We start from the raw sequence: 11,077 nt of genomic DNA, 5'->3' as shown, positions 1-11,077 counted from the left end.
TGAATAAGTCGACATTAAAATCACCCGTGATTAAAGCATTTGGTGAAATATCTAGAGCATGGTTTAAAGACGTACGTAATGTTTTTCCCAAAAAGGTGATACAGAATTTTCAGGTCTGTAGGCCGAACCGTTCAATGACCAATACAAAATTTGGTAGAGTGATTTTCAACCAAATTATCTCATCACCTGGATATTATAACTCCAGCAAACGGTCAACTTTTAAATTATTATTGATATAAACCAGAACACCACCTCCAGCAAAATTTCTATCAAGTCGAAAAGGTACATGAAAACCAGTTATAAGTAAGTCATCTGTAGAGACCTGATCATCTAAATGAGTTTCAGTTGAGCATACAATATCATATTCACCAGATATATCCTCTATGTAGTCCAATTTATTCCTAACACTTCGTATATTAAGGTGAAATATTGAAAGCTCTACACGTCCCGGGCCAGGGTTGGACTCGATGTCCATATGCTGTAATACTAGTAGAAACAAGATTATAGATAACTCAATGTTTTGAAAGCATGAAAAGATTAAAAGGTTTAAATGATAGAAAAACCACGATATATAATACCGACCAAGGTCGAACACCCTTATAAATGAACATAACCAAAAAGAGAAAACCTTAAACGACTTCATTATACATCTGCCGTATGCCCTAGAAAAAAAGGTACCGATCGCTATTCTGTGACACATATAAGAATTACCCATTGTCAAATACGTAACAGATCTGACTGATAAAACAGCGAGTCGGTACCATCATTCTAGTACAACGTACAATCCAGCAAAATATCTTGATCAATAATATTTTACATGTGAATGAAATCATAATCATAATCCAGGAGAATAAGACAAAGTAAATGAACGGAAGGAGACAAGGACTAGGCATTACAAGAGGGATTGGAGTGGGTGGAGGGGATGTGTATGTGAGAACAGTGCAGAAAAGTAATGGTTAAGGTCGAGTGATAGAGAGATGGGGGATCATGATATGGGAAGGGAGTAGGGTCCTGTAACAGTTCGATGGGTAAGTACAATAAACCAGCAACAAAATGTTCAGTAATAACTGAGAATTGAACACAAAAACACTATGTACATATTGACTGAAGCAAAACGCTATCAAGATGAAAGATGTTTGCTTAGGGTTCATATACATGGTACTTATATTTGTACGTCGGGGAATTATGGATGTCTTGTGATGATATGAAAATATTTCATGCCGATGAATAAAATACAATATTAAATTAAATAAAAAATACAAAAAATACAAAAAAAATAAGGATATTACAACAAACATGCTAGTGTACATGTATAAGGTATATTTTTTGAAAGCAAAGACATAGTAGTCCACTACAGTTGTACACACAGATTTATATCTAGGCACGTACTTGCATTAAACTTGGCAGGCTCACACACACACACACACACACACCTGTGATATGCTCTCATGTGAAAGTGAATGCCTACATACAAGCGCGCACACTCACACGCACACATACATACAGGCACGCACGAATGCACGGACGTACTCACGCATGCACACACCACACACAAAGGGATATATACACAGTGCATGTACACCATCACACACATATACTAACACATACATACACACTCCCAACCATACACATGCATACCCCCCCCCCAGCACCTCTCTTGTCTCTTGTGTAATAGTTTCCTAGAATAAATTGTCAAAAATCACGGCGGGTGTCTTTCCCAGCACAGTCAGCACAAGCGATAAACTGATTCAATAGTTCATCACATCCAGTGCTTCTTGACTTTCTCCTTTACGTTCCAGGCCTCCTTAATACGTTTCCGCTGCGCTGTCCAAGCCGGGAAAGACCCACTATATGACTCCCGATACTTATTATAAGTTTGGTATTTGGAGGTGTCGCTCGCTCTTTATATCATCTCAAAACTTTACTATATTTTGGCACGCGCAGGTCATTTTACATGACCCGCTTACATTTCATTAAGTAATCACACACATATGAGTGCTCCCGACAGAGTCTATCAAGATTGTATACCAGTCTTACGTTTTCACTCATATATCTACAAGACACTGACGTAGCGAGAAATAGAAGCCCATACTAAATATAATTAGTAAGGGCAGTAGTCGTAATCTATCATGCATTTAACAGTATACACTTAGGCCGGTAACCAGACACACCTGCCCGCACTCGTTATGTATTACGCATAACCTAAACACCTCATTTGCATATATGGAGCTACCCTGGTTTTCGTATCATGAATAAAGACATAATTTAATTTTAACACAAAATAGCTTGTCTTCCTAACGAGAAATGTAGATAACATACCACCTGTGTGTACGCATACACACTTTCGAACAAAAACATTCACAATTGAACACAACAGGATATTTTTAGACTAGAAACTAATGCTCTACGCATGCGCAGGTCCTTATAAACAGTTACAGGTCAAGAACTGTCAGGCGCGTAGCTACCATGTAAGCCAATAAGCCCGGGCTTGCACATGATTTTGACAAGTATAGGTTTTCATGACGGGGTTTTTCTTGCTGATACTATAATGTGGAGCTCCCATACCCTCCCCTTGCTCGCGCTACGCGCTTCGGGAAAGCTGCCTTCGGCAACCCCATGTCGGGCTTACACATGGTAAAGGGCTAGCTACGCGCCTGACTGTATATAGTTATAAAGAGATTAAGACTTGTGTAAACTATATGGATACGGACGAATATAAGCTAATAGTAACGGTCAACATACTTGACATGGTATGAGATAGTGATTTAAGTCTTAGCACCAATTTGAACAAGAAGACACACACTCACGGACTAACTGACAACAAACAACAAGAGGCCACGTGTTTCCTTACCGGTAATGGCAAACAGCCACGTGTTCCACTGAAAACAACAACAAATGACCACGTGTGGTAATAAAGCTTATAAAAATGTATTTTGAGATTTGAAAGAAAAAGGTGCAATAATTAATCGATCAATTACACATAACCAGAATGAACATGATATAGACAGTACATATATATATATGCATGTATAATTGTGAGATCAACTGTTATTTTACACTGTACCTCTTTAAGACGAGTTTCTCACGTTATCGCGTGGTTCATACTTATAGTCAGGTACTAAACGACTGATTTGAAGGACACTCGACACTAGGGTCTTCATAGATCTCTCTTCTTTTTGCGCGAAAATTCTACCATCTCTTGTCCAGAATGCGTGAATTTTCCTGGCATACCGAAGTTTGTTCAACTCGCTTACTATGGCTTGTCGATGTTTGGTGAGTGACTCTACGATCATCGTCCGGTTGGCGTTCCTTTTAACTTTTTCTTCCTGTCAAAGACCATCTGCCTGTCGTAGTAACGTACAAATCTTATGATGACTGTTACTCTACCATCTGTAATTTGACCTAAGATGTGACATCTGGATATAGCATGGGGATGTATATCAATATCAAGAAGGCGGAGAATATCCAGCACGGCTCTTAATGGATCAAACGTGGAACTCGTTTCCCCTTCAGGAACAGGCACATTTAGAAATTTCAAGCATGTTCTCCTCGAATATTGTTCATGTTCGTCCAAGATATAAGTTTGATTTTCAATTTTCTTTTCCAGTAGCTTAATTGAATTCTTCAGTGTTACAATTTCGTTTTCGTTCACATCTATTTTCTTTTCTTTTACTTCCATGTCGACAACAAGTGGATCGGATTGGAATTTCTTTGCAACACAACACAACGGCTCATCATTAAACAAGACACACGAATCAAAACACTACCGAAAAATAAGTCAGCTAAAAGAATGATTGAAACGGGTTGTTATTGTATAAATTGTATCATGTGTCATATTATGTGTGTACTATGTCCATCAATGCATACTATGTAATATGTGACCTCTTGTTACCCACGTATACGTGTGGCGTGAGTGTAAAAATAAAACTCGAAAACTCGAAACTCGATAATATTAACGCGTAAGCTAATTATAGCTAAGAGTACTCAGTTGGCAAACCCAATACATTTTTAATTGTAGTATAGATAAAAAAGAACAAGAATATTTTAATCATTTCCAGAAAAGTGTTCTGACCAGAGTCGTAGAATGAGTGAGAGAGAAATAAATAATAATAATAAAAATAGAATATAGTAAAATACATGTACTGATATAGTGGTTTCTCGGTTAATACCCTCACGACGACATTTTACCTGCGACTCCATCAATGCAGTAACACTTTTATATACATGTACATATAGGACAGATAAGTTCAAATGTAATTGTAACGGAATCGGCAATAAAAGGTAATAAACACCATTTATTTAAGAACAAAAACAAAATTAATGTTTCTTAAAAGTGATAATTCCCTTTTGACTTTTGACTTTAAACATATTTTATCAACCAAAATTGGAAAATAGGATTTGGCACACGTTATTACAACCTATGAAGCCATCTTCTTCCAACACTAATTCAAAACAACAGATGATGATATAGACTGTCAATTACAATTCATAATAGTATGAAGCGATTTTTAAAGTAACACATACACATACAAAAAAAGACAAACATATTTTAAAGTCAAGTTCATAACCGAAACATGTTTTAAAAATAATTTCCTCTGCGAGCATAAGCTAAGCATGAATTACACCAACAGAATCGGTGACGTTTTGTTTGCACGTAGATACGATATCATTCTCTCGCACTAAAGTTTAAATTATATGTTGCTGTTTGACATTATAAGCAGAGAAGTATTCCGTCTTTTCGTATTGCAGAGTTATCTGCTCTTGTAAGCAGGTTTTGATTGTTACGTCATTTGTTTTTGAGAGTAACGTCATCAATTTTTGAGAAAACGACGTAATTTTCTCACACAAACCAATGACGTAACAATCAATACCTGCTCACAAGAGAAGATAACTCTGCAATACGCAAAGACGGAATAGTAATACATGTAGCACTAGCAATGGAATATGCTACATTATTAAAGCAATTCAACCTTTATCGAGACACAAACATGAAACAATTACGTGTCACAAAATGTTTCCGAGAGAAAAAGCAGATACCTGTACATATGAATAATGAATATTTTAACAAATATTGTTATGGTCATATAACACACATTTCTATTGCTGGCAAACTTACATAGAGCCCTGCCGGGCTTTAATAAGTTGGTCATCAATGGCAATAGAGATTTCTCTATTACTAAAAGTGTAAATATTGACCAAGTATCAAAGTTTTTGTGCGGAAACTGTCTACCAATCAGATAGCAGTAAGGTCATAAATTACGTGCAGGTTTTGCTAACCTTTGAGATACATGTAAGCCTTTGTCATTGTATAATATAAATCATGACTAAGTTCCATCAAAATCCGGTCATATTTGAACCAATCAGAATACGGTATTTTAATAAATTATGCGCAGATTTCGTTCAATCACAAACTTAGCCTCAGTCTTCATATAATATACCAAGTCTTAAATTGTACGATAATGAAGGTGATTACATGTAGCTTGCGGAAACTCAAGTTTGGAAATTAATCAATTAGAGCACAGTACGCTAAATGATTATGCACTGATTTTGCTCGAATTCAAATTTAACCTGTCTTTGTATATTGTACATACATACAAGGGTTTACCAACATTGAACAATATTTAAGCAACTTGTCTTGCGGAAACCATTGTATGGTCAGACGGACGGACGCTCCCATACCATAAAACGTCCGGTCAAAATTTGGACGGGCCTATAATAGCGTAATTAAAATTTGACAGTGTTTAAGAAACGTTCTTGTTGCACAACCAGTACGTGTTTATGTGTGACGTTTGGATGACATACTAGTACGGCTTGTACTCTGTCACCTTCATCAGACAAATGACAAGTGAAGTGTATGCACACATGTCACATGTTTAAACATGTCAATAGTTATCTCCCTTCGCAAAATCATACGCACATGCAATGTTAATCTGGTCAAATTCATCGGCAAATGAAACAGGTTACATTTGGTAGTTGCATTGAGTCCAACTTGAGTAGGAATTAAAATATAACGTCATAATTAAACGTTACCCGAATGCCTGCGGGTCTCGTTCAGCCATCCAATCTTCGACAGGAAAAAATAAATAATTCCTCAAAAACGGACGGTGCTACTATACTGCCCAAAACGAACGTAAAAAAATGGGCCGAACTTGCCCTGGTCTCCAATAATTGTTATGTCGGTCTTAAAATCTTATTAGAGCTTGTGTTTTGTTGTTATCCTTCGACTTGCCAACTTTATATAAGGCTTATCTTATCTCATTCTAAATCAGTAAATATCAGATATTAACGAAAGCTACGCTCAATTTAGACATTTTCTTTTCAAGTTGTCTTAGTTGTGTCCTGTTTGGTAACTCCGCTTATGACTATCCTAGTGACGGCTGTATTTACATGTTTTTTTTTTATGTGTGTCTTTTTTAATTTTCAAATTAGATTCTATTTACCCAGCATTTTTTTTACGTGTTCTAATGTTAGGTCGTGGTCGACATTTCGATAGAATGCCTCTTTTGACAATGGTCATCGATTTCCTTTATGAAGTCATTTCTGTTTTTCATTTTTCTTATTTACTATCTTTGACACATGTAAGAATGCTTCCAGTGCTTGAACTTTCGCGGGAGCAGGGTTCTAAAAGTACTCCTTTTTAAAATGTATTCGAAGATGGCTCTGTGCCAGACGTATCCCATTCGTCATAATTTGCAACTGTGCACACACAGGAAATCGCATGTAAAATGTCTCCATATTTAGAATCATTTCCGTATTGTGGAGATCTCGTGGTTAAGGACACTCACATTATAATCAAACTTACTCACGTTACTGAGACGTGAAATCGCGAAAATATCGTCGCCGCTGAAATATCCAAACATATAAAATTTAATCAAGCACAATTGTTTTTACAATGACTGGTTAATAACAGTACATGTCTGAAGATAGTAAATAGTGTGATTGTTCTTATAACATGTCTAATAAGTCATTTTGGCTAGACACATTTTATTTTCAAAGGTATATATGTATTGTGATTTTATTTGTTTGACACGAAAATAAAATATTTGAACTTTGAACATATCTACTAATAACAGGCCCCTGCGGTAATACAGTAGATCTATTAATTATTCAACATAACTGTACTCACACGAGTGTAACAATTAAATGGGTGTAACTACCTGATGTGCAGGAGGTCGCGTGCACCGGGTTTTCGGTCCACGTCAGTGACTTACTATCTTACAATGGAGCCGGAGGATTGCATACTGTTCTGCCTATCACGTTTATTTTCTACCCTCTTAATTGTGGAGGAAAAGGGTTAAACCATACGCACTTCAATTCAATTTGAAAAGTATACGCAGATTTAGAACCAAGCGGATGCTTTGTATGGTATCAGTGCTACATTGTGGTGGACACAAAGAATCTTTTGTATCAGGGTAAAGGAGTTCCCCTGATAACAGAGGTCACACGTCCAAAATAAAACTTCGAATACCGAAGTAGTTATGATAACAATCGGTATATATATATCAACTGACTAAATGAACAGATCAATAATATAAATGTACAGGTCGATCTCTTAACATCCAGAGGGACAAGTAGAATCGACAGGAATGGACGTCGGCAAATTTACACACATACCGGTAAGTCATTTTCGAGTTCATCAATATTTTCTCACCATATTTAACAGATGAGACGGTCTATACCATTATTATTTCCAATTGAAACAGATTAAAATTTCCTCAAACTAATTCATCTCCAGCTGCTGGCGTAAATAATGACTGGTGACACATACTAGTATACACAACATAAGGAATGACATTATGTTACCAAAATATGTAGTGACATTATGTTACCAAAATAAGTAGTGACATTATGTTACCAAAATAAGTAGTGAATTTATATAACCAAAATAAGTCGTGACATTATGTTACCAAAATAAGTAGTGACATTATATACACATCATAAGTAATGACATTATGTTACCAAACTAAGTAGTGACATTATATACACATCATCAGTAGTGACATTATGTTACCAAAATAAGTCGTGACATTACATACACATCATAAGTAATGACATTATGTTACCAAACTAAGTAGTGACATTATATACACATCATAAATAGTGACATTTTTTACAAATCATAAGTAGTGACATTATATACACATTATAAGTAATGACATTATATACACATCATAAGTAATGACATTATAAACACATCATAAGAAGTGCATTATATACACATCATAAGTAGTGACATTTTATACACATCATAAGTAGTGAAAGTAATGACATTATGTTACCAAAATAAGTAGTGACATTATATACATTAAATACACATCATAAGTAGTGACAATATATACACATCATAAGTAATGACATAATGTTACCAAAATAAGTAGTGACATTTTATACACAATTATATACACATCATAAGTAGTGACATTATGTTAACAAAATAAGTAGTGACATTATAAAAATATCACAAGTAGTGACATTATATACACATCATAAATAGTGACATTTTTTACAAATCATAAGTAGTGACATTATATACACATTATAAGTAATGACATTATGTTACCAAAATAAGTAGTGACATTATATACATTAAATACACATCATAAGTAGTGACAATATATACACATCATAAGTAATGACATAATGTTACCAAAATAAGTAGTGACATTTTATACACATCATAAGTAGTGAAAGTAATGACATTATGTTACCAAAATAAGTAGTGACATTATATACATTAAATACACATCATAAGTAGTGACAATATATACACATCATAAGTAATGACATAATGTTACCAAAATAAGTAGTGACATTTTATACACATCATAAGTAGTGAAAGTAATGACATTATGTTACCAAAATAAGTAATGACATTATTTACACATCATAAGTAGTGACATTATATACAAATCATAAGTAGTGACATTATGTTACAAAAATAAGTAGAGACATTATATACACATCATAAGTAGTGACAATATATACACATCATAAGTAATGACATTATGTTACCAAACTAAGTAGTGACATTATATACACATCATCAGTAGTGACATTATGTTACCAAAATAAGTCGTGACATTACATACACATCATAAGTAATGACATTATGTTACCAAACTAAGTAGTGACATTATATACACATCATAAGTAATGAGATTATATCCACATCATAAGTAGTGACATTATGTTACAAAAATAAGTAGTGACATTATATACAAATCATAAGTAGTGACATTATGTTACCAAAATAAGTAGTGACATTTTAAACACATCATAAGTAATGACATTAAATACACATCATAAGTAGTGACAATATATACACATCATAAGTAATGACATAATGTTACCAAAATAAGTAGTGACATTTTATACACATCATAAGTAGTGAAAGTAATGACATTATGTTACCAAAATAAGTAGTGACATTATATACACATAATAAGTAATGACATTAAATACACATCATAAGTAGTGACAATATATACACATCATAAGTAATGACATAATGTTACCAAAATAAGTAGTGACATTTTATACACATCATAAGTAGTGAAAGTAATGACATTATGTTACCAAAATAAGTAGTGACATTTTATACACATCATAAGTAGTGACAATTATATACACATTATAAGTAGTGACATTATGTTACCAAAATAAGTAATGACATTATTTACACATCATAAGTAGTGACATTATATACACATTATAAGTAATGACATTATATACACATCATAAGTAATGAGATTATATCCACATCATAAGTAGTGACATTATGTTAACAAAATAAGTAGTGACATTATAAAAATATCACAAGTAGTGACATTATATACACATCATAAATAGTGACATTTTTTACAAATCATAAGTAGTGACATTATATACACATTATAAGTAATGACATTATGTTACCAAAATAAGTAGTGACATTATAAACATATCACAAGTAGTGACATTATATACACATCATAAGTAATGACATTAAATACACATCATAAGTAGTTGCATTATATACACATTATAAGTAGTGACATTATGTTACCAAAATAAGTAGTGACATTATATACACATCATAAGTAATGACATTATGTTACCAAAATAAGTAGTGACATTATATACATATCATAAGTAATGACATTAAATACACATCATAAGTAGTGACAATATATACATATCATAAGTAGTGAAATTATGTTACCAAAATAAGTCGTGACATTATATACACATCATAAGTAATGACATTATGTTACAAAAATAAGTAGTGACATTGTATACACATCATAAGTGATGTCATGATATACACATCATAAGTAGTGACATTATGTTACCAACATAAGAAGTGACATTCTATACACATCATAAGTAGTGACATTCTATACACATCATAAGTAATGACATTATATACACATCATAAGTAGTGACATTATATACACATCATAAGTAGTGACATTATGTTACCAAAATAAGTAATGACATTATTTACACATCATAAGTAGTGACATTATATACACATCATAAGTAGTGACATTATGTTACCAAAATAAGTAGTGACATTCTATACATATCATAAGTAGTGACATTATGTTACCAAAATAAGTAGTGACATTATATAAACATCATAAGTAGTGACATTATATACACATCAAAGTTATGACATTATGTTACCAAAATAAGTAGTGACATTTTATACACATCATAAGTAATGTCCTTAAATACACATCATAAGTAGTGACATTATATACACATCATAAATAATGACATTATGTTACCAAAATAAGTAGTGACATTATATACACATCATGAGTAGTGACATTATGTTACCAAAATAAGTAGTGACATTATAAACACATCATAAATAATGACATTATGTTACCAAAAAAGGTAGTGACATTTTATACACATCATAAGTAATGACATTATATACACATCATAAGTAGTGACATTATGTTACTAAAATAAGTAGTGACATTCTATACACATCATAAGTATTGACATTATATACACATCATAAGTAGTGACATTATGTTACCAAAATAAGTAGTGACATTATATACACATCATAAGTAGTGACATT

General features: G+C 33.2%; 1 protein-coding gene across 1 annotated transcript in view; it reads left to right on the top strand.

Annotated features, from left to right (window-relative positions):
• The first annotated feature begins 7,532 nt into the window (after positions 1-7,532).
• LOC110453576 (beta-1,3-galactosyltransferase 1-like) overlaps positions 7,533-11,077 on the top strand; it is a 9,440-nt gene continuing 5,895 nt past the window's right edge. Inside the window, exon 1 of the mRNA XM_021502555.1 lies at positions 7,533-7,616. Within this exon, the coding sequence (XP_021358230.1) occupies positions 7,587-7,616 (30 nt within the window). The 5' untranslated portion in view covers positions 7,533-7,586. The remainder of the gene's footprint in view (positions 7,617-11,077) is intronic.

This window comes from Mizuhopecten yessoensis, unplaced genomic scaffold (genome assembly GCF_002113885.1).
Source record: "Mizuhopecten yessoensis strain PY_sf001 unplaced genomic scaffold, ASM211388v2 scaffold7461, whole genome shotgun sequence".
Classification (NCBI taxonomy): domain Eukaryota; kingdom Metazoa; phylum Mollusca; class Bivalvia; order Pectinida; family Pectinidae; genus Mizuhopecten; species Mizuhopecten yessoensis.
Note: the sequence above shows the minus strand (reverse complement) of the source record. Positions and strands in the feature narration are given on the sequence as shown.